General features: G+C 42.4%; 1 protein-coding gene and 1 pseudogene across 1 annotated transcript in view; both read right to left on the bottom strand.

Moving 5' to 3' along the window:
* LOC126418984 (cytochrome P450 6k1-like) overlaps positions 1 to 22,790 on the bottom strand; it is a 140,631-nt gene extending 117,841 nt beyond the window's left edge. The window contains exons 1-2 of the mRNA XM_050086032.1: positions 22,704 to 22,790; positions 14,033 to 14,273 (exon numbers count right to left, since the gene is read on the bottom strand). Coding sequence (XP_049941989.1) covers positions 14,033 to 14,184 — 152 coding nt within the window. The 5' untranslated portion in view covers positions 14,185 to 14,273; positions 22,704 to 22,790. The remainder of the gene's footprint in view (positions 1 to 14,032; positions 14,274 to 22,703) is intronic.
* On the bottom strand, positions 21,913 to 22,029 carry LOC126420127 (5S ribosomal RNA; annotated as a pseudogene).
* Positions 22,791 to 27,089: the final 4,299 nt, after the last annotated feature.

Genomic DNA, 27,089 nt, shown 5'->3' with positions numbered 1-27,089 from the left:
AGAAAAAGATGAGAGGGGCTCAACAGTGGTGGCTATACCGTACCTAATATGTAAGTCTTGAGTTCCCTCTTGAATGTTGAGTGGTTCTGGATAAGACGCAGATCACAGGGGAGCGCGTTCCATAGTCGTATGGCTGAGATGGAGAATGACACGGAGAAAGATTTCGTGTTATGTAAAGGTACAGCCAAGATGCTAGACGTATCCGATCTGGTATTGCGGTTGTGGAATGATGATAGGTGTTTAATGTGAGAAGATAAGTTTTGGGGGCACCAGTGGCTAAGAAATCGATGAAGTAAGCACATCGTGTGGAGATCGCGTGCCTTATGTGGGCGTATCCAACCTAGCTGGGAGTATGAAGGACTGATATGATCATACAACCGTATATTGCATATGTATCTAACGCAAGCATTCATCACTAGCTCGAGGCATCTCGAATTTTCACTATTTGTGCCGTGTTGAACTACATCACAGTAGTAAAGATTAGGCAAGACTAGTGTTTGGACTAATTTTTGTTTAACATGGGTTGGAAATATTTTTCTAAATTTTTGAATTGCATGTAGGGAGGACAGCGATTTCCGGCAAGCTGTGACTGTTTGTTCTTCCCAGTTTAGGTAGAACACCTGCGCCACTGCGCCAACCGCTGCATGGCTACTAAGCTAACGTAAATCGTTCATTTCTCATCCGGCCCGGGTCAATTTTTTTCCTAAACGACCTTCCACTTCTGTCACTTCCATTTCTGCGCAGGTCCAGCTTTTACAAAATCAGTGATGGCGAGTAGGCGCACTCAGTGAAGTAAGGTATCTGACTGCTTATATTTCTTCCTTGCGCAGTTCTAAATGCTGCAAAACGTTATAAAGTGGCACACTCATTAGTGACAAAAATGCAGAGAAAACCGAGAGATAAAAAGTGGATGGAAATCGTAACCGTTTTCAGGAGGTTTTGTCGAACAGCTCCAAAGAGGTAGCAGATTTCAACGGCCTACAATCAGCTGTGTCTTACACCCTGTCGCAACAAGACACTGTTCAGAAATTTTGAATTAATTCCAGGACTATGGTGCACAATTTGGCCCTGTTCAGAAATTTGGAATTAATTCCAGGACAATGGTGCACAATTTGGCGATAATCGATGATGTATTGCCAAACCTTCTCTTGTCAGTCTAGTTCCGACGGTGTAAATTTATTTCGCCAGCAGAAAGTGAACAACTTACCTGCATCTTTGCAGCTACCAAGTTGTCGTGCTTTAACGACTGAATAGACCTATGTTATTGAACGACATAAAAAAGAAGAGGTTAAAACTCACCTCCATGACAGTGATTTTCAATCCATATTCACAAATTTCCTGTAAGACGTTCGACTTTCCACACAATTCAAAAGGAATTCCATTTTTAATGTGCTTTTGCATAAACCTTGATTGTGCAAACTGTCATTTGACGATATACAACACGCACATTAAGTCATTCTTCCTCCAACCACTACTTCACACTGGACATTTGACAAAAGTTTTGGTCTATTTCACGACAAGGTAGATTGACAGTCACATACAGTGTTAAGAATATAGAATGATATGATTTAACAAGGTAAATAATTAGGTTATTCTGGGTGCTAAAAGCAGTGATACAATTCTATAGTTTTCATATTCTGCTAAGTGCTCATATTAATGGAAAATACATGAAGTTTTGTTACTGGAAAACATTGGCAGACATATTGTGTTCGTACATTTTTGTCATAAGTATTCTTCCTCACTGTGAACAAATAGCTGGGAAGCCCGATAGCATGTGTTCTTTTACCTAAAGGCTCCGTCAGTCAGATGGAATTACTTTTTGTAGTTGATACGTTACAAATTTCAATTCAAAGTTATTCAATAGCACCATTGCAATAAAATCCATATTTTCGAACTCAGAGCAATTCTGTGGCCTGAATAAATTATTTTCTTCTCAGTAAGCTTTGTTCTGTTTCATTTCTCAATCAAGGAAGGTCCAGGTATTAAGACAAAGTTTCCTTTATTAAAAAAAGTGATATTTTTTGTTTGCAACGACATTTTAAAAAAGAGCTACAGAATGGGGCTAAAAGCCCTTTATTCTTGCACGTAAGACAATGATAAAAGTTAATGAATAGACACGGTTTGTGCGAGACCGGATCAGGAACGTACTGTGTGTTTACGTCCTGCCTCAGTGAGCGACTGTAGCATGTTAGCACGTGCTTGTTTTTCGAATGACGCTCACACACTTCGTAAATGCGAAAGTACTTAATATTGTTACGTTCTGTGATGAGGATACGATTTATGAGAGCTCGAGTAATCCTAAAGCCTTTTCGTGGGTAAAGAAAAACCGAACATTTTTTTAACAAATCAAGCGCTGCCCACCACATTTGACGATATGGGAAGCGTTGACAGCCAACTATCCGTTTGGCTCGCAGTTTTTGATGGTCCAATCAACCAGCACATTTACCTGAACGTTATTAAAAAGTGGTGGCTTGCTGAGGTAAAGGACAGAGGAGAAACTGGCATACTTACATTTCAGCAACTGGTGCTCTTTCATATTTTGTTACAAATAGAAGTAGACTCCTCCCTAAGCCGTTTGTCGAACATGGATCGAAAGGCTTACCTGCCTCATCATCATTAACCACACGAGCCCCGGACTTCGCCAATATTGACAAAACGCTCTAAGAGGAAGTGCATCAATTGCGATAATTGAATAACTATCATTTAAAGGGAGAGTTCGCGCAGAATTTCCAACGATCACATCCCCTCTACTGCAGTAACTGCAGCAAAGTTTGCTCCGCCGCAGAAATTTGTGATTGCGCTCGAACATTATATATCTTCATGCCTGACTATATTTACAGATCACCATCTACTTCTAACATTAGGATTTTCGACCAGTTGCGAAATTGAGATTTCTGTCTGCTCTTGTGCCTACTACTAAGCCTCTAGACTGATGCCCGTGCGATGATACTGGTCAAACTGCAGCACTTATCCGGTCTACATTCAATCTCTTAAAATGGGGGTAGTGGTACGCATGCGATAGTATGCGCTACCTAGTACTCGTATATTCCAAAACGCCGCGCATAAATAAGGCATTTTTCTGGGACTCGTACTTCCGGTTTTACTGGTGGTAGTGCTTTGGATAGTCCTTGGGCTATGGACCATTTGTATACCCACCAGAAGGATCGTCTTACTGTCATTATCCTACAGTACAGTGTCACAGTTTGAACATTGCACAGTTCCTCCAGCTTAGGCAGATGAAGCAAATCGGATGGTTCTTTCTGCCTAGTATGTGGTGTATAGCGCTCCTTCAGGGGCTTATGAACGCACCATTTAGTTCATGGGCGATTTCTGAGAAAACCCGAAAAACAGGGTTTTTGGATACCAAAACCGAGCCGTGGATTCCAAGACGGCTATGCACAACAAATGGCTGTAATTTTTATGATATATTCCTAACATCTCGATCTCGAGCAAACTTGAACAGAGGTTCAAAATTACCCCACTTGTACATGTCAAATACGGTGTGAGGCGAAAACGTAGTTTATAAAGTGACGTAACGCGGAGGAATATGCTTTACAGTGTCTCCGTTATCGTCGTAAGGGTTCTAGTAACTCCATGTTGTAGTACTGAAGCACACGCGAAATTTTTGTGCACGTCAAATCCGATCTCGGGTGCTAAATTATTATTGCGTTATTTCAATTTCACATTCACTTACTCATAAAGTTCTTCTCATAGGCGTGACATGCACTGCTGCAGCAGGATAAAGAAGGAATCCAGCGGAAAAATATTCCTATCGGAGCACAATAAAGGCTAATACGCTCCTGTTTTAAAGACTCAGACTGAAAAATGGGGTACCATCTGGCTCATTCCGACTTCCTCAGCACCTTTAAAAAATTTTCCAAGTATTGAGTCAGAGTCTACGACAATGGCAACGAGGAAGAGAGAGGTACTTACAGTGAGAAGAGACAGCAGCAATGGGAGGGAATGAATGCGATAGTGGCAGAAAGAGAGAGCAATAGTGAAACAGTGACATTGCGAGGAGGCAGTAGTAGTATGGCAGAACGAGGGAGACTGTGGCTGTGAGAGAAGAGACAGTGACAATTAGAGAGACACGAAGAGATAGTGACAAAGAGCTGGGCTTCGTGAAAGAGAGAGAAGGGGCAAATGGGAGTTGATGTGTACGAGCGACTTACAGGGATGGAATAGCGGATGTGAGCGAGTTACAGTTAGTGGAGCTTGTGGAAGTGAGATGTGAGTTGCATGTTAAGAAGACCGTGAATATGATCGCGTGGCAAAAGTTTTGGAAGAATGTCGAAAGGTGCTGAGATAGGTAGACTGAGGCAGCTGATACCCCACTTTTCAGTCAGAGTCTTTTAAAGCAGGAGCATATCAGACGTTTTTGTGCTCCAGTAGGCGCGTAAAGGAGTGATTCGTGTAAGTATGTGAAGTCTCTTTCAGCCGCGGTGCGCGCTATTTAAAGCAGCCGTTGACCCGAGGTTTAACCCATCCTTTGGCGGCCTCTGCTGCCGAGCGACTGACTATGCTCTACCCCCTATCGGGGCGACTAATCGATTCGATCTCCATATCACTTCCCCCTGGTGCAATATCATCTTCGCTACTTCACAGAGATATAATGCTAATTATTATATCACATATCTCTTAGATTTCACAATTTTGTGTGTCATCTCTGCTTACTCAAAAGTGAAAGTAAGGATAAAAGCAATCTAAACGTATCAACTAATTTATACAGTTCACAAAATAAAGATTTAAAGTTATTTGAATAAAGACTTTGTAATATAACATATTTTTAAACCGTACTAAAAGATAGAAAATAATTTCTCCTAGTTGCATACATAGAGATAGTCCTGAGAATTTGTTGTGAATTTTTAATAGCAATGAAAATGCTTTTGGAATTTAAAGCTAAAAACGTGGGGCGCACCCAATACATAACAGATGCATGAACAATTCACTACTTACTATTATCTATTATAATTAATAATATTATCTATTATAGGCGTTCCACGTCTTTCGTTTTAAATTCTACAATTATTTTCATAGCTATTAAAAATTCACAATCACAAATTTTCAGGACTATCTGCATGGTGTCAGGAATCTGTTTGGGCTAAAAGTAATTAGTTTATTCTTTAAAGTCCGTTTTCAAAATGTATTATATTAAAAAGTTTTGCATTTAACCCTCCTACCTTTCTGACTCACTGAGTATCACTGGGGACATATAGGCCGGATATTATGGCGTATTTTAATCAACTAACATAAAAACATACATTACAGTTGTTCAGTGTAAGAGTAACTATTCTATTTTCGTAAATATTATGATCGAGAAACAAAAAGAAATTTAGATTTGGTCATATTGACCCCAGTGGCACTCAGTGCAAATAACCGTTTATAAATTTTTATGTGTTTTAAACGTAAAACTGAAGGAAATATGACTGGATACAATTGACTCAGAGAAAGAAAGTCATATATTTTGAAAAAAAAAGCATTGCAAACAAGGGAGATACGACTTTCCAGGTGCTTAAGGGGTCACATTGACCAGGGTGGTACTAGGTTCAAATGGCTCTGAGTACTATGGGACTTGACATTTGAGGTCATCAGTCCCCTAGAACTTAGAACTACTTAAACCTAACTAACCTAAGGACATCACATACATCCATGCCCGAGGCAGGATTCGAACCTGCGACCGTAGCGGCCGCGCGGTTCCAGACTGAAGCGCCTAGAACCGCTCAGCCACACCGGCCGGCGTGGTACTAGGAAGGATACAACATCTGATGCAAGAAATCCAAACAATAGCTACTCAAACAAGCGGGAAATAATTTTTTCACTGTTGCTAGGGTTTCGTATAACAGCTGTTCAACATAACATCCATCATTCCATTTTCATAAATGTTGTATTGAAGAAACAGACAAGCAATTTCAGTTGGGGTCATATTGACCCCAGTGATACGTAATGCAAAAGCCATGAATCAATTTTAATATCTTGTAAATATAAAAACGGACAAAACATCATTGGATACAGATGACTCAGAAGGTGTAAGTCATGTATTTTGAAAACAATAGTTTTGAAAACAAGGTAGGTATACATTTCCAATGTGCATATTATGGGGTCATATTGATCCCAGCGGTACTAAGAGAATTAAATAATTATTTTCTGCATTTTAGTTCTCTGTGTGTGAAATTTTTCGGTCACTTTAAAACATTTTGATGATAATACAACAGACGTGCGGTAAGTTTCAGGGTTATTTCAGTTTCTCTTCATCTGAGTCAACCAATACATTGCTTCCTCCCAGTATTACCTCACGGAAAGACCTCTAAGGTAAAAATGAAGGAGAATAAAGCTCACATGGGGACTTCACCAACAACCGTTCTTTCCACGAAACTTTCGCGGGTGGAAAGGGAAAAGGGGAAAATGGCGGTGGTACACAAAGTAACTCCCGTCGCACACATGACGCGAAAGCGGGTTAATATTGCAGTGTCACTGAGCTCTGAGCTATGTTGAAAGTTTTAAGTCTCCAGCTCATCGGGAAGTTAGTTTATAATCATAACGTGTTAGAAATGACAACACACTCTCTTTTATTTTGGCGCAGTGTAGATGCATTTCTCGCTTATATCACGTACGTATCTATCAGTTATACGTTGTTTTTTATTTCCATATGGAAGAGAAGCAGTGGATAACACACATTTCAGTCTTGAGCCAAGCCCTGTGGCCATACATAGTTCGTAGGATAAAGCTGGAACTGCTGCTCAAACCTATTATTGAATGCTGGGTCGAGACTGCTGACCTGCCACGCAGACCCGTTGCAGTCCCCAGCGAAGAAGTCTCCATCGCTTCCCAGAGGGCTAACTGGGAAATTCGCCTGTGGCCCCTGAAGGCCACCGATTGGTGGTGCCTGCCACTGGGAATGAAATCTTCCCTGTTCCTGTGTGGGAGGTGCGATCGTGGTGGGCAGGTATGAGGGCGGCTGGTAGTCTGGGTGGTAGCCAGATGGAGTTGGCGGTTGCCCAGGAGCGCCGTCGGGTCTGTAGTCGAAATAGGCCTCAGTGCCGGCAGGAGGAGGACCATTTGGTGCCCCCTGGTGATAGTTTCCTGCAGGGAATCCATTGACATTGTTTGGTGGGTTCAGATGGCCTAAGTTCCGCTGCACATCATTTTGATAGCTCTGGCGCTGACGAAAGTTCTGAGGATTCTCTGGGAAATTTTGATGCTGTGGAGACTGCAGGTAATGTTGATGCTGCTGAGTCTTCAGGTAGTTCTGGTTCGCTGGAGCCTTCATATAGTCGAAGTTCCCTGGCGATTCGTAGTAGCCGCCATTTTCTGAAGTCTTTGTGTAATCGTAGTTGCGATACTGTCTCTGATGATAGCTGCCAGTTGGTGGTAGCAGTGGTGGACTCGTGGACGAAGGCGGTTGGTAGTGGCTGTTGCGTTTACCAGGAAGGTAGTAGTATGATGCGTGGGGCCCATTGTTATTCTGGTAACCTACATCGTTCCTGTCGATCTGAAACATATAGAGCGATTTATTTAATAGACGCTGCACAGTTGTTGTCTCTGCTCTTTCTGGAAGTAACAAGCTCTTTCCAATTGCTAAACTAAATGATAATTGTACCAGTCCACACTGTGAAGCCAGACGAAGTTGGCTCGGAATATAATTGTTGCGTCTGTCAACCACTTTCCACAAATCGCATTTTCACAATTTGTGTTCATGTTTTCAGTTTCTAGCAGCAAGTACATTTATAGATAAAATGAACAGAATTGCCTTGGACAGTGCTGTGCTCTAACGCTACAGTAATGTCATCAATGGATAAAAGCGTGGTGGTACCTTCTCAGGCTAGTAGTGTAAAGTGCTTGTCTCATGAAAAAGTAAGGAAAATGGGGAGATGAGAGGGGAGGAGAAGGGAGACAAATTTTCCTTCATGGAATCTGGTATCAACCGTACATATCTTATCATTGTTCATTTACCTACGGTGGTCTGCCGTCCAACTATCAGTCTGACAGAACAGTAGAGTTACGAGAGTACCATCCCCAGTAGAGGGGGACGGGAGAGGACTGGAGAGAGGGAGAGGAGATGGATAGAGATGAGGGACAGGGTAGGATGTGGAAAAGAAGGGGAGAGGATGGAGGAGGAGGGAGGAGGAGTATAGGGGTATAGGGTAAGAAGAGGGAGAGGGGAGTAGAAGTGGAGGGGTGCGAGGAGGAGAGAGAGAGAGAGAGAGAGAGGAAAAGGATGATTATACAGGACAGGGAAGTAGGGGATAGTAGTAGGAGGTGGAGGAGAGGATGAGGCGTGAGACGAGGGAGAAGAGAAACGATAAACTCACTTCTACATATTACCGATAGCAGTTGAAATTTCTTTTGCAAGTAAGGCTAATCTAGTGGAAGTTCGAGTTTTCGGCTGCAGTGCCTAGACTGTTAAACGAATTACAGCAGAGTCCCGCTAATCCGAACCCAGGTAATCCGAACGTTCGGTTAATCCGAACATGAAAAATGTTAGTCTAAGTATGGAAAACTGTGCGGTAAACTGCTGTTGTTGTTGTGGTCTTCAGTCCTGAGACTGGTTTGATGCAGCTCTCCATGCTACTCTATCCTGTGCAAGCTTCTTCATCTCCCAGTACCTACTGCAACCTACATCCTTCTGAATCTGCTTAGTGTATTCATCTCTTGATCTCCCTCTACGATTTTTACCCTCCACGCTGCCCTCCATTACTAAATTGGTGATCCCTTGATGTCTCGGAACATGTCCTGCCAACCGATCCCTTCTTTTAGTCAAGTTGTGCCACAAGCACTTCTTCTCCCCAATTCTATTCAATACCTCCTCATTAGTTATGTGATCTACCCATCTAATCTTCAGCATTCTTTTGTAGCACCACATTTCGAAAGCTTCTATTCTCTTCTTGTCTAAACTATTTATCGTTGACGTTTCACTTCCATACATGGCTACACTCCATACAAATACTTTCAGAAACGACTTCCTGACATTTAAATCTATACTCGACGTTAACAAATTTTTCTTCTTCAGAAACGCTTTCCTTGCCATTGCCAGTCTAGGTTTTATATCCTCTCTACTTCGACCTTCATCAGTTATTTTGCTCCCCAAATAGCAAAACTCCGTTACTACTTTAAGTGTCTCATTTCCTAATCTAATTCCCTCAGCATCACCCGACTTAATTCGACTACATTCCATTATCCCCGTTTTGCTTTTGTTGATGTTCATCTTATACCCTCCTTTCAAGACACTGTCCATTCCGTTCAACTGCTCTTCCAAGTCCTTTGCTGTCTCTGACAGAATCACAATGTCATCGGCGAACCTCAAAGTTTTTATTTCTTTTCCATGGATTTTAATACCTACTCCGAACTTCTCTTTTGTTTCCTTTATTGCTTGCTCAATATACAGATTGAATAACATCGGGGATAGGCTACAACCCTGTCTCACTCCCTTCCCAACCACTGCTTCCCTTTCATACCCCTCTACTCTTATAACTGCCATCAGCCTTCTGTACAAATTGTAAATAGCCATTCGCTCCCTGTATTTTACCCCTGCCACCTTCAGAATTTGAAAGAGAGTATTCCAGTCAACATTGTCAAAAGCTTTCTCTAAGTCTACAAGTGCTAGAAACGTAGGTTTGCCTTTTCTTAATCTTTCTTCTAAGATAAGTCGTAGGGTCAGTATTGCCTCATGTGTTCCAACATTTCTACGGAATCCAAACTGATCTTCCCCGAGGTCGGCTTCTATCAGTTTTTCCATTCGTCTGTACATACACACTATTTTAATTTACACAGTACAGTAAACATGTATTAGAAAAATTAGCAAGAAAAACATTAGGTTTCATCAATGCATAACAATGAAAGAAAAGCTGTGAAATTTACTAATATACAGCGAACATTTTATCTCTACTTTTTCGATGACAAAAACTCAGTCATTGTTTATTGGCGTAATGAAGACAGACTGTTATATGACCCATAGTTGCGCCCTCGTCTCACAAACATCACATCAGCGGGTGTAGCAGTGGGCTGTTGCTCCAAATAATGTAGCGCGAGGTCAAGGGCTTCTGCTGCGTCACTGTATGGCACCAGCTCTCCTGTGTTGTTTTCAGGCTCATTGTCACTTCCGTCACAGCACTCCACTTCTTCCTGGTCTTGAGTCACAGCAGCAACTAAATCAGGTTCTCCACACATACCCCATACACTGCCATCCACTCATCTCTGTCTCCTTCACTAGCTTCTTCACATCCAGGGATTGTATCCTTTGTAGAAGATTTTCCTCTTCATTTTCAACTAGGTTGTCCTGAAATTCAAGAGATGTTCACAGTTTTCTCCACGATTTTGTCGGAGTATTTTCTGAAATATTCTGCCTTGCCTCAGCGGCCTAATAAACAAAGTCCTTCACATTGGTCTTTTTTATTTTGTCCACTAAATTAATGCTATCATCTCGGATCAGCATTCTTAAAAATTGTTTTCTGTAAATCAGTTTTAATGTTTGCAGTACGCCGTGGCCCATCTGGAAAAGCTTACTTGTATCCGAGAAACGGTCCGCCATTTACATAGTAGTAACATCATGTAAAGATGATAAAGAGATTTTTGCCAGTCTCGTTAAGTGTCAAAGTTCTGATGCCAAACGAGTGAATAGAAAATGTGAATATTTTCTCGCAAGCCAAAAAGTGTAAGTACGTTAAAATGGGCATTTTTTAAAATTCCTATAATAATTATTCACATTCCTCACAGCATTCTTTGGAAATCGGAAAAGTGATAGTTTTGAAAGCTGCTGCAATTTATAGTGCCATAATATGTCCGAAATAAGACCGCATTTTTATTTTGAATGTGCTTTTGCACTTCATTTACAAAACGCATAATTGTTTCGCAGCGTTTATACAGAACAGCCGCTTGGCGGCACTGCAGTAGCGAATCCGCAGAAAAACTGTAGGAGCTTCGTGACTCAACAATGAATAAGAACAAGCATACTGTATTGGAACTGGACTGTTTGGAATGTCATATTCATTTTAGTTGTATCGATATGTTGCGGTGTCGTTAGTTCTTGCAGTTGTTTACAAATTATCGGTTTTGATTGTGTAACGATAGTATTTGTGTGGAATTAACGCAGTTATGAAAAAATCATGGAAGTGCCGCCTAAAGGAAAGGTCTACAGCCAGAGTTATAGAAAAGAGTGGGAACGCTGCATGGAGTTAAAATATCGGTTGAAGCCTGTGCCAGGTAACTCATCTAAAGCCTATTGTAGCTATTGTCAGTCCGAAATGAATGCAAAAATTAACGATTTGAAAAAGCGTTTGGAAACGAAAAAACACACGAGCAAAATATGAACTAATTTCTCAAAATAAGCAACAGACATTTTCCGCAGTACCAGTGAAATATGAACTAATTTCTCAAAATAAGCAACTGACATTTTCCGCAGAACCAGTGAAAACATGTAATTCATGTGCAAGAGCTGAGTGTACGTTAGCGTTGTATGTTGTTGAACATAGCTCAATTTCCAACATTGATCACTGGACTGACGTGTGTAAAAAATGCTTTAAGGATTCGAAATCAACAAATGACATGAAATTACATAGAACCAAATGTACGGAGCTAATAAATTATGTTCTAACACCTCATTTCAAAAAGGAACTTTTAACTGACATAGGTGACCAAAAATATAGTTTATTATTAGATGATGTAAGCATCAGGATCGTCGTAAGGTATTTCAGTTTAAATAAAAAAAAGTAGTGCCTGCGTTTTTAGCTTTGCAGCCCCTGGAGAGTTCTGATGCCGTTTGAATGGTATCGGCACTTTTTCAGTGTTTAAAAGCTAAGGGCCGCAAACTACAAAATTTAATTGCAATATGAACCGATAATACAGCTGTTATGAGTGGTTCCAGCTACAGCGTGTATACAGTTCTGAAAACGCAACACTATCTTCCACATCTCATTTTGATACCTTCTGTATGTCACTCATTACAGCTGGCAGTAACGCACGCATCAGAAATCACTTTGCCACGAAACATAGAGTTTCTGGTCCGTGAAACCTACACCTGGTTCTCACACTCGTCAAAGCGCCAAATTGAGTATAAAAATATTTTTCAGCTAATTAATTGCGGTGAGGCACCGCTAAAAATACTTAAAGCGTGTGACACACGATGGCTATCTATCGAACCGGCCACAGCAAGAATTTTATCCCAGCGGGATGAATTAAAATGGCATTTTAAACCTACTAAAGATCGATGTTACATAGCGGAGATGCTTTATAATATGTACTCAGATGAACAGAATCGACTCTTATGTAATTTTTGAAAACAATTCTCGGTGAAGTGCATAAAAATGCGATTGGAATAAACACCTTCAAGGATTTAAGTGATTTCGCTATTGCTGTTCTATCGTTACCATATTCAAACGCCGAAGTGGAAAGGATGTTTAGCTCCATGAATATTGTGAAAAATAAGCTTCGGAACAGACTTTCTGAACTAACTGTAAATTCTCTTCTCATCAGAAACCAACTCAAGATTAAAAACATGAGTTGCTCGACTTATGATCTGCCAGAAGATGTTATTAACCAAGTCGGCAAAGGAAGACCAAGAGAAATCGGAGAGGCTTCAACTTTTTCTTCAGTTAACGCAATTGATGATCCTGGAGACTTCCTACATGATTTTGAAATTTAAGTAAAAGCATTCAGCTAATAATTATATTTTCTTTCATGAACGTGCAGCGTAATATATACATCGTGACATGTTGCATCAAAAATCGAATCGAAGTTACTCATCATTGCGAACAACTTCTGCTATCGGACCAGCCGTGAAATCGCAAAAAATTAGCTATTCCATATATTTTTTGAGTGGCATTGGTCTTTTTATGTGAAACAGCCGATTTTTTCCGCGATTTCAGGGTTTGTCTCATAATAAAAGTTGGAGTTACGAACAGCCACATTATTTGGGCTTTCAATGTAACACGTTTAAAATGTCACAATGTATGTATTTTATTTTATTACTAATCTCATGTACAACTACATAATTTTAATAGCTAAAAGCATACTTTTCATTTTGTCTTTTCAGATAGGAAGCTTGAGACACGAATAATTTCAATTGAGTGGAACATTTAATGGCTTCGTTTACAAATTTAATTTCTTTCAGATTTTTCTAACTGTGCATATGTTAGACTAATTTTGTTGTCAAAAATAATAAACTTTCAGTACCATTTATCATAAATTAATGTGATTTGTAGTGTTTCATACCAACTTTCTAAAATATCGCTGGAATAAAAGGAAAATAGGACTATTAAAAATATGTTGTAGGCGTTGTAGTACTTTATTGTCTGGCAATACCCAAGTGCTGACAATAAATTAAATAATTCCCTCCCCCCCCCACGCGCCCGCAGACATATCTTTGCCCTTAAGAAAGTTTAGCGACATCTAGCGGATTTTTAGTGACCGTTATTTTACATATCTAGCGGAAATTTTAACACTGGCTAGCGACTTTACATATTATGCACCGGCAACTCTGGCGGGGAGTGAGAGTGAGCCATTGTTCCCACACTTCTTCCCATTTGTTACCATGGTGTACTTACTTACATGATTGGTATACTTCATTGTAGAAACTCGTCACCGTAATTCCGGTTAATCCGAACAAATCGGTAATCCGAAAAAGGTCCGGTCCCAGTTATGTCGGATTAATAGGACTCTACTGTACTTGCATGTGAAGACAGCCATTGATTGGACTGGCCAGTGACTTTCATTCGTAGTATGGGATCAAATGACAAAAAAAAAAAAAAATCTAGAACCAGTTCATTGATAGCTGTCACATCGCTAACGAACATGTATAGTAGCAAGGAGTAATCGTATTCGCTGTTGACTGTTTTGTTGAGACAGAGATTTTACAATTTTGTTATCTTTTATCGAAATTTCACAAATTTTCTAAGTGCATACTGTTGTACTCCTAATTGCTGTGGTCAAGCTTCACCTTGTACTACAACGTTTGAGATATCCTGTTCGGTAAATAGGTGCCCGTTAATAGATTATATTAATCTTTTGGATAGCGTTGTGATTTATTCCTTATGTCACTCACCTGGTTGTAGTAATAAGTGGGTGGCGTCTGGTAAAGGTTGTAGTTGCCGGTGATCTGCGTGGGCGTCGGTGGTCGGTATCCGGGCTGGTAGCTGGGGGCACCGAGCACTTGCGCCAGAACGGTGAACGCGCCAGTGGCGTTTCCAGACGCATTGCTGGAGGGCAACACTGTCGCGTACGTCACTATAGCAACTCCACCCTCCGTGAGAACGGCCGTGCTCCGGTTTTCAGAGCCGCAAGCCCTGCGAAAGCGCGGAACCACGTTTAAATGGTCTTCTTTGTCTGATTAGAACATTCCTTAGGAAACCATTTATTTTCAATTACGAGAAATGCGCGCATGTATATAATGTAACAGGTACGTGTAGGTATTTTTGTTGGTGACTGAGGACGTTGTATTGAACATTACGCTAGTATTTACTTCATTTGCAGACTAATTATTGTAGCTATTACAAGTAATATATTTTTAGCTTGGGTAGTACCTCCAATTACATTGGCAAAAGCAAGCCATTAATGCTTATTTCTTATTTCCCCCATGGGTAACACGTCAGTTGTTGAAATGTGGACACATGCACAGAAAATGACTGACTATACTGACAGGGGTAGTCCACTTAAGTGATGCAGTTACAACCATACAGAAAACGTCAGGTAGAATGTTCGACGCAGAGAAAAAACAACCAGCACACTGATGTGTGTACATATTAAGGTACTGCATGTAAAAATATCCTTACTTATACCCATTACACACAATATATATACTCGTATATATACGGAGTTGGACTCCTTTGGTTGTCACCCACTGCAGCCTTCGACATATAAAGAGGGTGAAGTGGAACTATACCGAAAAACTTTTAGTGGAGGTAGTATTAACTAAATCAAGGAAAAAAGTCTAGTCAATATCTGCTGTAAAATGCATACCGGTACCTTAAGAGCCGAGCACACGTTCACCTTCGCTCCTGTGAGGCACTTCTCTTCTACTGAAAGCACTTCGCTTTCCAAATTTTAAAAAATGGGAGCGTGGACCAAAACAAGGAAAAAGGTCCAGTGAACTTGGCTTCTAAAGCGCATACCTTAAGAGCTATAACACTGTTTCGTCTTCCCTACTGCGAAACACATCTCTTGTACTAGTCCGCCAGCTTAGCTGAGTGGCAACTTGTTTCCCTACCACGCAGTAGGCCCAGGTTGGAGATTTGCTGCCCTTGTGGACTGGGTGTTGTGCTGTCCTCGTCATCACTTCATCATCACCAACGCGCAGTTCGTCCAATGTCGGGTCACCTGAAATACAGACTTGCACCCTGAGGCCGAACTTCCCCGGATGGGTACTCGCGACCCTCAATGCCCAATGCCACACGATCATTTCATTTCATCTCCTGTTCTGAACAAGTACTCAAAGTTATTAAGGTATGCAGTCTAGAGCCCACTTTTATTGGATATTTTATCTTGTTTTCGTCCATTCTACCAAGTTATGAAAACAAGGAGCTTGCAACAGAAGAGATGTGTTCCACAATATCGAAGATAAACACGTTCTCACAGGTCTTAAGGTAAAACAAAAAAGTGCAAAATATCTTACTGCAAGTTGTGCAAGCTCTCTTGTAGATAAGGCCTATCGAACAAACTCACTGCTGAGAAGGAGGGCACTTGCATATTACAGTGCAATGTATGAATTCCTAAGGGGCCAAACTGCTGAGGTCATCGGTCCCTAGACTTACACACTACTTAAAATAACTTATACTAAGAACAACACACACACACACACACACACACATGCCCGATGGAGGATCGAACCTCCGACGGGATTGCATATTACAGAATAAACTTCCGTTAAATCAATATGAAAGTCCTAGAACATTTTAGAAAACTTGAAGGTGAATAAAAAAATATATATGAACTTGGTAAGACACGAACCAGCTCCACATCGCTTCTTAAATCCACATCTGTATTGACAACACTATGCTGAACTGCCATATGACTACGCCCTATATGTTACCATCTGTTGAAGGCATAATCCCTAATGTACTATTAATAGACATGTAATTTTAACAAATCGTATCAAGAACAACGGGGTTTTGATGGATTTTTCAATATGCCATTTCCTTGGAATCGCATACCTTCTTAACAAGCAAGACGTAACATAAAGATTCTTTAAGGACGTGTACGACGTTTCCTGTCATTTTATTACAACATATCGCACAAATAACTGTGCGTTTTCGAGAGCTCCTCAATGCGGTGGAGCGCTGAGGTGGCATCTATTAATAGGAAGTAAGCTGTAAAATGAAATCCACCAAATATAGACGTCAACTGAAATTGAATATGGCATCTCTCGAGTCTGCACTGAAAAGAGAAATGATTTTTGTCACTACAGTTCTCCTCTCAGATTAACTATATGGGTTACATTTCATAAGCTGAGTCACCAAATTAATAACTAGAATCTTTTCTTAAGTGGTGGTTTCTCTAAGCCTACATGGCCATCAGCCAACCAATTAGTTCTCACGTTACCTTGTTTAGTCATCATACAAAAGTTTTGCCTTGCAATGTTCTGTTATACTGTAGTTTCTATACAGGTAATGCTTTGTAAACTAAAAGCCCGAGACGATGACTGGAGTTTACTGCCACGTTCTATTGAGTGAATTCAAATGCTGTTACTGTGACTGTTTATCGGCCTTATGTTTCATAAGCGATTAGGGATTTGTTATTTTGAAATATGCGTTAGGCTCTTATTCTAGAGAATAATTTATCTTAGTAATTTTGAGATTTTACTTACCAGCATCTATGATGTACATATGCAGATTGAAGCGACGATATTCGAGAGTTGGAAATATCTCTGAGACCATATAGTTCTAGACATGCGCCATTGATGGGTTCAGAAGGGCCTTTATCTACACCATGCAAGATGTCAATGGCCCCATGCGACTAGAGTCCGAGAGGCCACATATACTGCTGTTCAGCCGTGCAGGATCGGACAGCCATGTCACGTAACTTAATTCAGGAAAGGGGCGTGTCCAACAAGACATACATCCACACAGACAGTGCACAATGCGACGACGCCTGGAGTGTCACGGACTGTCAACAAGGCCACCATTATTGTGGTTTTCCTTTACACGGCAGCAGAGAGAGGCGCGGCCGCAGACAACTGAGGACATAGGATTGGCACAAGTCGTTTGGAGAGAAGTGTCCTGCTTGTATGTATAGCATTATAATTGACTTATCCATGAGTGGAGGTCCTGAAGAGAACGGAAGTTGGTAGATAGCGTTCATCGTCGTCATACGGATCTAGCACCTGGTGTGATCGATGGTACTATTCGTAATTCGGTATACAACATGATTGCCTATGCTCCAGAGCACTGATAATTTGGACGACAGGTGTTACGTTTCCGACGTGTTAATGCTATACCAGCAGGTACTTTGTGACATTATCTTTCAACAACATAACAGAAGACCGCACACTGCCTGTGGTGTCTGCACCTGCTTGTTCGACTTTGGCCCTGGTCAGCCCTTTCTCCAGATCTTCCGTCGATTAGAAACACCATGGATTTCAGAGAGAGCGACTGGATTCCCACTACTCACCAGCCATAAAGACAGAATTGAAGCAGCATCGAGTGACGCGCCCATACGTCACCCAGGCTCAGTTCGATACGATGACTAGCCGAGTCAAAGCTACTGTCGCTGCCACAGGTTCCAGCTCTGCTTATTAAATTTCGCACGCTGTGTCCCCCAAATTATTTAGAAATTTTGGATTGCATTCTCCCTTCCATTCTGTACACGCACCGTAAGCAACATTTCGTTACTTGCTATCCTTCCTGGTCCTGCGGTTTTAATGTCCAGCAGCGTACGCTGGTGACGGCACTTAGCTACATTGTACTGTCGGAGACGAGTCTTTGGTACTGACAGCTCAGCATCGTCGCCTGGTTTCCTAGCAAAGCCACCCAAAGACGGTCTGAGCAGGCAGCACGAGCCACTTTCCCGTCCTCAGAAACTAAAGCGCGCTTGTCTGAAACTTAACAATCGATTATCTTGCATGTTAACTGGTGTTGTAGTTTCGCTTTGTTGAACTAGAAGTCTAGTTCGTAATTTATTTTCTTTTTGGTGTTTTGCATCTCCATTTACCTCTGTTTCATTCCAAAACATGTCCACTGTGACGAGCGGTGTAAGCCCAACATATAAAGTGAAAAAAAAAGAACAAAAGTATTCTACCCAGCCAAGCCTGCAGCTTCATGTCTGCGGTAACGTACTGCTTTCAGAAAAAAAAGGAAAAAGGAGAGGCCATACTTCGTGGTGCTCAGTTTGTAAAGAGGACTGCAATAACTTCATAAATACGTAAATACGAAAAAGCAAAGGTGAATAACAGTACAATATAGATTGTGATGAGGCTGGCACAGCAAGACCACGGACAGCAGGACATAAGCAGTCGAGGAAAAATGTAAGGGACAGCTACGAAAAGTTTATAGATAAACGCTATTAGTCATCATATGCAGGGTGTAACTAGTTTCCCTTTACAGACTTTGAGGATTTCTAATGGGGACCAAGACGGTTAATTTTAGCATAGGAACTCTTGTCCTGAAATGTCCCGTTTTCCAGCTTCACACAAAATTCCACAACACACGTTGCTCTCTGACTCCTGCTTCTTGTCGTCTGGGTTCACTTACAAGTAGTGCTCGATGTGACGACTACCAAGTTCAGCACAGATACGGTACCTCGGTACCAATGTCCTGTACACACGATCAACAATCCCTTATCCTCCAGCATCCGCCGCAGCCGTAATTCGCGCCAGTAGGTCGTCTTCGGACGCCACAGGGGTCTCATAAATCGCGAATTTTGTGTGGCCCCTCAGGTAGTAGTCTAGCAGGTTCAAGTCGGGAGATAGTGCAGGCCACGAAATCGGGCTACCACGATCTGTCCACTGTTGCCCAAATCGTTGGTTCAGACCTCGGTTTTCACGTGAAATATCAGGTGGTGCGCCATCGTGCTGGAAGCATATAGTTTGACGCACATGCAGTGGTACATCTTCCAAGAGACCATCTAGTACGCTGTCAAGAAATCGGAAGCACGCGGCACCCGTGAGATGTGACGTAAGAAGGTAAGGCCCAATCACACGTCCATCCAGGAACCCTGCCCAAATGTTCAGACCGTATCGCTCTTGGAAACCGCGGGGGCCCGGAGCATGTAGGTTTTCGTCAGCCCACACATAACTGTTGTGGAAATTCAGAACACTCCCCTGGTGAACTTGGTTTCATCCGTGAATAGGATCTGCGGTGAGAAATCGCGCTCGTCCACACAATGGTGCAAGAACCATCTGTAGAAGTGTGTTCGTGACACAAAATCCTGCGGTTGCATTGCCTGTACTTCTGGTGGTGGTACAGGTATGTACGAGGGTTGGAACTTTAATAGTGGCAACTATTTATTTACAGCTCGTACAAAATAGATACGTGTTTCAAAGTTTTGCTGACTTTCAAAGTAGTCACCAACGTTGTGTATAACCCACTGCCAGCGATGTGGAAGTCGTAGGATACTCTTAGCAGTGCCAGTTGTGTTGACAGTTCGAGCGGCGCGGTCTATTGCCCGACGAATTTGTAGCAGTTCTGAAGCGAATGCCGTGAAGTGTTTCCTTCAGCTTAAAAATCGAGTTGAACTCACGAGGGCTTAAGTCAGGGGAGTGCAGTAGGTGGTACAGCACTTAGCAGCCCCATCAGTCAAACAGATCAGTAACAGCTTGCACCGTACGTGCTTGAGCATTGTCCTGCAAAATGATGGCCAGGTCTTGCAGAAAGTGTCATCACTTCTGTTTGGAAGCTGGTCGTAGGTTGTGTTTCAGTATACAATGCGCTCTAGAGCCTCGACAGATCAGCGATTTATCCGATTTTTTTAAAAATGAAAGATAATTAAATTTAGGGGGACTTACGGGGCCTATTCTTTTTTATTCGACTTTTAAATACTTTTTTACACATTTGAACTTAGAAAAAATCCCAAGAAATTGACAAGTTTTTCAAATTGTGGCAATTTTTTTTCGAGGTATTTTTCAAAACCCCACCGTGATGGCCCCCAAAATTCATTCTAATTTAGGAATTGTCTATTTTTAGGCGTTTCAGAAATAGGTAAGAGTCTGTTCAACGCTTTGTGCAAACCAAGACTTTGACAAGTGCTGCAGACATTATTTTTAATTTTTTATGAGATAAAAATATTTTTTCACACGAATGTATGTACATACAATACAGTGGTAAAACACCCATTTAAAAAAAAAAAACAATCCCTATATGAAAAAATTCTAAACTTCGCCTATTTTTCGTTCCTCTCGACTAGAACCTCCCCTTAGGGAGAGAGTCCACCCTAAAAGTTCAGTTTGTAATTTTTTTTTTTTCAAGTAGATCTTAATGGGTATTTCCCATCTTTGCAGTGTTTGTTCTTCGGTCCGGAAACAATTTCATTGTATTCGAGTTAAAAGTATGCCTAAGAAAAATTTGAAATGTGGACTGCGCCAGGGGCTTTGGTACACTGACAGCTGCCAAAGTGATCAAGATAGTCTGTCAGAGACTTGCACCTGATGCGCTACTGGGAAGATGCATTGATGGCAATACACAAAATGTAAATGAAAGTTTGCACAGCATTCCTTTCTCACCCTCCCAGAACATTTGCTTGCAGAAATCAACGGCGAATGAAGTAGTCTACATGAGAAGAGAAAAAAAATAAAAAAAAATGCTACCCTGCTATTGAAATCACCAGAAGAAGAAGCCTTACAGGAGTCAGTAGGGAAAACGTGCGGTGCTGCTGAATTTTCACGTTGTGTATCTTGTACTAGCGTTCATATTTTAACAAAATTTTAAAACCCATTTTTCCCTTAAGTTTGTTTTTCTAAGTTTAATGGCAACTTTTTTATCGGAAATAATACCCTATTTCGGTAAACTTTTTACAATAAGTGGCCTTCAGGTATTTTCATACTCTTGTGCATTAATATTATAGGAAATGCAGTTTATCTCTTTTGTTTTGAAATTTATTTACCTATAATTAAAGAAAATTTAAGTTTGAAATGTGTAAAAATACTGTAAGTAAATTAGAACATTTTTCTTAAAATGATTGCATAGAACTATTGAACAATGTCTTGTGAATTTATTAAATGCCATACATCCATTACATATATTCCCGTGCAGGGCAGTTATGTTACTTGACAGTCGCTTGCCTGGTGTGGGCGGATAAATACAATATTGCAGTGGCTGTGTTATTTCGAATTATGATGCAAAGTCCGAAGAAACACGCACTGCGGCGACTGCAGCTGTTATGAAATACATTAATTGTTGCGATATCAATAACCATCAGCTGTAAAATGGAATGACGACAATGAACATGCCGGACGGAGTGGCCGAGCGGTTCTAGGCTACAGTCTGAAACCGCGCCACCACTACGGTCGCATGTTCGAATCCTGCCTCGGACATGGATGTGTGAGATGTCCTTCGGTTAGTTAGGTTTAAGTAGTTCTAAGTCTAGGGGACTGATGAACTGAGAAGTTAAGTCCATAGTGCTCAGAACCATTTGAACCATTTGAACAATGAACATTTGTGCCGGGCTGGAATTCGAACCCGGATTTTCCGCTTATTGCGAGCGGTCGCTTTACTATTTGGCTGCCCAATCACGACACACGGCCCGATCCAAACCTCTATACGTCGTGAATCAGCGGTCGACATCATGTACTCGTATGCACTCCGTCTACAGGCCACAAGTGGCCCATCGGGACCATCCGACCGCCGTGTCATCCTCAATGACGATGCGGATAGGAGGGGCGTGTGGTCAGCACACCGCTCTCCCGGTCGTTATGATGGTTTTCTTTGACCGGAGCCGCTACTATTCGGTCGAGTAGCTCCTCAATTGGCATCACGAGGCTGAGTGCACCCCGAAAAATGGCAATAGCACATGGCGGCTGGATGGTCACCCATCCAAGTGCCAGCCACGCCCGACAGCGCTTAACTTCGGTGATCTCACGGGAACCGGTGTATCCACTGCGGCAAGGCCGTTGCCTATGTACTCGTATATCCATTATGTATATACCCGCGCTTGTCCTGTGTCGGCGGATAAATACGATATTACAGTGCCTGTGTTATTCCGAATTACGAAGCAGAGTTCCTTCGGACATTTACACGTATACCTTAAAATTCTGGAATGTGAAAATTGAGTCCTGGGAACAAAAATATTCAAATGTGTTTGAAATATTATGGGACTTAACTGCTAAGGTCATCAGTCCCTAAGCTTACGCACTACTTAACCTAAATTATCCTAAGGACAAACACACACACCCATGCCCGAGGGAGGACTCGAACCTCCACCGGGACCAGCCGCACAGTCCATGTCTGCAGCGCCCTAGACCTCTCGGCAAATCCCGCGCGACAGTCTTGGGAGCCAAACGTTGGTTTTCAAAAGTACCATTAACTGATAAATCACATTAAAAATTCAAAACTCAAATCCAGTGAAGTTCTGGAGTTATAAAGCTTGGATACTACTACATCTTTACGTCATGGACACGATTTTAAAATTCAATTGAAATCGGGAAAGTAGAAGAGTTAAATTTTTGAGTGCAGTCTCTCCGTAAGCTACATCTGGCAACGTTGCTACCTGACTGCGTGAATTGTCAATTCAAGACAACTATACTTGCTGCGTGCCAAAGTTAGGCGGGGACGCTGCAGGAGGCGCCTTACCTGTCGACCAGGGTGAGCTGTCCGTCCTTGTAGGAGTAGACGCGCACGGAGGCGAGCTCGCACGAGAAGACGCCGGGCGCCACGTCGACGTAGGCGAGCTGCACCAGCAGGCGGGCGCCGGGCTGCGCGAACAGCGTGGCGGCGAAGCGCGTCTGCGAGCCGCCGGGGAATCGCAGCTCGGTGACCGTGTGCTCGGGGCCCTGCAGCGGCACCGCGCTCGTGCAGTTGCCCTTCTCTGCGGGGGCCCCAGTGGCTGCAGGGGACGAGTCCTCTGCGGCTGTCGTCGAGGCCGGGGGTGAAGACGAGGAGGCGGCGGGGGAGGGGCGGAGAGTCTGGCCGCTACACAACACGGCCCCGCAGCACAGTAGCACCAGGCCGGAGGCGAGCAGGTGCTGCATGCTGCCGGCAGGGGAACGCGCTTCTCTCAGTGCCTAATCTACCAGAAGGGTGAACCTGCGAGCAAAAGTTTCCAAGTTGCAATGCTGCCTACAACAAATGTCTAAAGCAACGTCCGCAACAAAAGCCACATCTACGTGGCAGCCAATGGGTGGGGAACCACCCTTCTAAAACAAAAACAGCTCGTTTCCCGTCATACCTGGTGCCACAACCACAAATAACAAATACACTATGTGATCAAAAGTATTTGGACACCTGGCTGACCGAGCGAGGTGGCGCAGTGGTTAGCACACTGGACTCGCATCCGGGAGGACGACGGTTCAATCCCGCGTCCGGCCATCGTGATTTAGGTTTTCGGTGACTTCCCTAAATCGCTCCAGGCAAATGCCGGGATGGTTCCTTTGAAAGGGCATGGCCGACTTCTTTCCCCGTCCTTCCCTAATCCGATGAGACCGATGACCTGGCTGTTTGGTCTCTTCCCCCAAACAACCCAACCCAACCCAACACCTGGCTGAAAATGACTTACAGGTTCGTGGCGCCCTTCATCGGTAATTCAGTATGGTGTTGGCCCATGACCGCTTCCACTCTCGCAGGCAAACGTTCAAACAGGTGCTGGAAGCTTTCTTGAGGAATGGCAGCCCATTCTTCACGGAGTGCTGCACTGAGGAGAGGTATCGATGTCGGTCGGTGGGGCTTGGCACGAAGTCGCCGTTCGGAAACGTTCCAAAGGTATTCTATAGGATTCAGGTCAGGACTCTGTGCAGGCCAGTCCATTACAAGGATATTATTGTCGTGTAACCACTCCACCGCAGGCCGTGCATTATGATCAGGTACTCGATCGTGTTGAAAGATGCAATCGCCATTCCCGAATTGCTCTTCAGCAGTGGGAAGCAAGAAGGTGCTTAATACATCAATGTAGGCCTGTGCCGTGCTAGTGCCACGTAAAACAACAAGGGGTGCAAGCCCCCTCCATGGAAAACCACCGCCTCCGAATTTTACTGTTGGTACTACACACCCTGGAGATGACGTTCACCAGGCATTCGCCATACCCACACCCTGCCATCGGATCGCCACATTGTGTGCCCTGATTTGTCACTCCATACAACGTTTTTTCACTGTTCAATCATCCCATGTTTACGCTCCTTACACCAACCAAGGCGTCGTTTGGCATTTGCCGGCGTGATGTGTGGCTTATGAGCAGCCGCTCGATCATCAAATTCAAGTTTTCTCACCTCCCGACTAACTGTCATAGTACTTGCAGCGAATTCTGATGCAGTTTGGAATTCCTGTGTGATAGTCTGGATAGATGTCTGCCTCTTTAATTGGGGTCTCTGTCAATCAACAGACGTGGTCGGCCTGTCCGTGTCCCTTCACGATTCCACTATCACATCAGAGACAGTGGACCTAGGGATGTTTAGGAGTGTGGAAAGCTGGCGTACAGATGTATGACACAAGCGTCACCCAGTCACCTGGCCACGTTCGAAGTTTCCAACCTTCGAATGCTATGGTAAGGCACAGCGGTGTTACTCGTGGCGTCATGGGACAGTGACTGATGGGACTCTGACGACATAAACGGAATGTCATCGACATCCTGCAGCCTCATGTCTTACCGCTCATGCGACAGAATTCTGATGCCATTTTTCTACATCGAAATGCTCGTCCACGCATAGCACGTGTCTCTGTGGACTTTAGAAAATGTGCTTTAACCATAAGCTATTTTATTTAACCTACGTTCATCCACCATTTTCGGTCATAGACCGTCATCATTGGGTGTTTATCAACATCGAAACGGAAACATTTTGAAAAAATACAATGTACACGAAAATTACATAACTCGACAAAATTATGGTTGCAAAATTAGGTATGTATACTTACAATGTAAAACAGATCAGTTAAAAGCATTTTCCAATTTCCTTTTAAACTGATACAACATCAAGGTTGTCAAAGAGAAACCACACAAACAACTATAGTAACCCGCCCTTTAAATACTGACGAACGTATCTCTCAGTGCTTCAAGTCAAGTAGATAACGTGCCATAGAAGAACGAAAAGAACATAACATTGGAAAAATTCCACATTTGCGGAGTAAAATCAAAGATAGTATATTCGTAATGCATAAATGGAAATAAGCGTTTGGCGGCATTGGCCGGGAGTCCCCTTACGCGGCAGATCCGGCCCCCTTGGCGCAGGTCTTATTACATTCGACGCCACATTGGGCGACCTGCGCGCCGGATGGGGATAAAATGATGATGGAGACGACACAACACCCAGGCCCTGAGAGGAGAAAATCTCCGACCCAGCCGGGAATCGAACCTGGGACCTTAGGACAGCAATCCGTCACGCTGACCACTCAGCTCGTTTCAACTGTTCGTGACGGACGCCCATTCAAGTTCAGAAGTTCATTATTGATCCATTCACTCAGGCTTTTTTTTTTAATTTTTTTATTACAGAGGGCAGCTAACCCTCTGACCGAACACGCTGAGCTACCGTGCCGGCTATTATAGGGGCGGACATTTGTAATACATCGCTAACATAGGAAGGAACTTTTACATCATTAGCAAAGCGAAGGACAGAACATGTCTGCCAGACATCTTTGATAGACGGGAAGCATGGAGAACGGTGACCGTGTAAGTTACAGTGCACGCAATAACAAAATAAAAGTGAAGTACACGTAACAATGAAATAAGATACGTTAAAAATAATAAATTCAGTAACCATATTCATGTTGTAACAATACTTAAGTAATAAAAACATTAGCCCCATAATGAAAGCGAAACATCCTATGTCAGGTGGTACCTAACCCAAGACAACAAACTTTATGCAACAGTACATAAGTGGGTCAGACGGAGTACAGAGACATACAGCTTTTATATAACAAGCTAACAGATTACAAAACTGAAATACCTAGAAATAGAACAGACGATCATATTATAAAGGCAAACAAACTGTACAGCTCCGAAGTACAGTAATCACAAATAATCTTCAATATGTAATTTTTAGTGTTGATCTAAAAATAACCTATAACTCAAACTGAACGCCGGCCTTTGTGGCCGAGAGGTTCTAGGCGCTTCAGTCTGGAACCACGCTGCTGCTACGGTCGCGGGTTCGGATCCTGCCTCGGGCATGGATGTGTGTGATGTCCTTAGGTTAGTTAGGTTTAATTAGTTCCAAGTCTAGGGAACTGATGATCTCAGATGTTAAGTCCCATAGTGCTTAGAGCCATTTGAATTCAAACTGAACACGTTACGCTATAGACCGGTACCTAAACCGTCGGACAGTAAAACACAGAATACAACGTGAAAACATGTGTACAATTAACGTCAACATACAAGAAGTAGTTGCCATGTTAACACAGGCTAGTAAATCAAAGAAACCTTTTTCTTGATATGGTAAGACTTCTCTGTCAAACAAAACCAAGACATCTGGTTACACGTCATCCTTATTAAGTTTGAAATACATGAAATAATAGTGCTTGTGGCATGCTGTCCATATTCACCCATAGGGTGTCAATGTACAAACAGCGTTACCATAATACGAGTATATCATGTCACTGGAATGTCATGGACAATAAATCTTAAGTTACGTCTATACCGTACAAATACGATAAAATTTAACTATTTCAAAATACAGGTACGTGTGAATTGATATGGTCAACATGCCACAAGCACTATTATTTCATAAGCTTCACACTTAATAAGGCTTATGTGTAACCTGATGTTTAGGTGGTTTTTGTCGGCGTGGTCTTACCGCATCAAGTAACAGGTTTCTTTGATTTACTAGCCTGTATTAATACGGCAACTGCATCATATATGTTGTTGTTAACTGCTCAGATATTTCCACTTTGTGTTCTGTATTTTACAGTCAGACAGTTGACTTATGGCTGTATAGCGTAACATGTACAGTTTGAGTTATAGGTGATTTTTATATCAACACTAAAAATTACGTATTGAACATTATTTGTGATTACAGTACCTTGGAGCTGTACAGTTTG

This window comes from Schistocerca serialis, chromosome 9 (assembly GCF_023864345.2).
Source record: "Schistocerca serialis cubense isolate TAMUIC-IGC-003099 chromosome 9, iqSchSeri2.2, whole genome shotgun sequence".
Taxonomy (NCBI): Eukaryota; Metazoa; Arthropoda; class Insecta; order Orthoptera; family Acrididae; genus Schistocerca; species Schistocerca serialis.
This window is presented reverse-complemented; position numbering and strand designations above follow the sequence as displayed.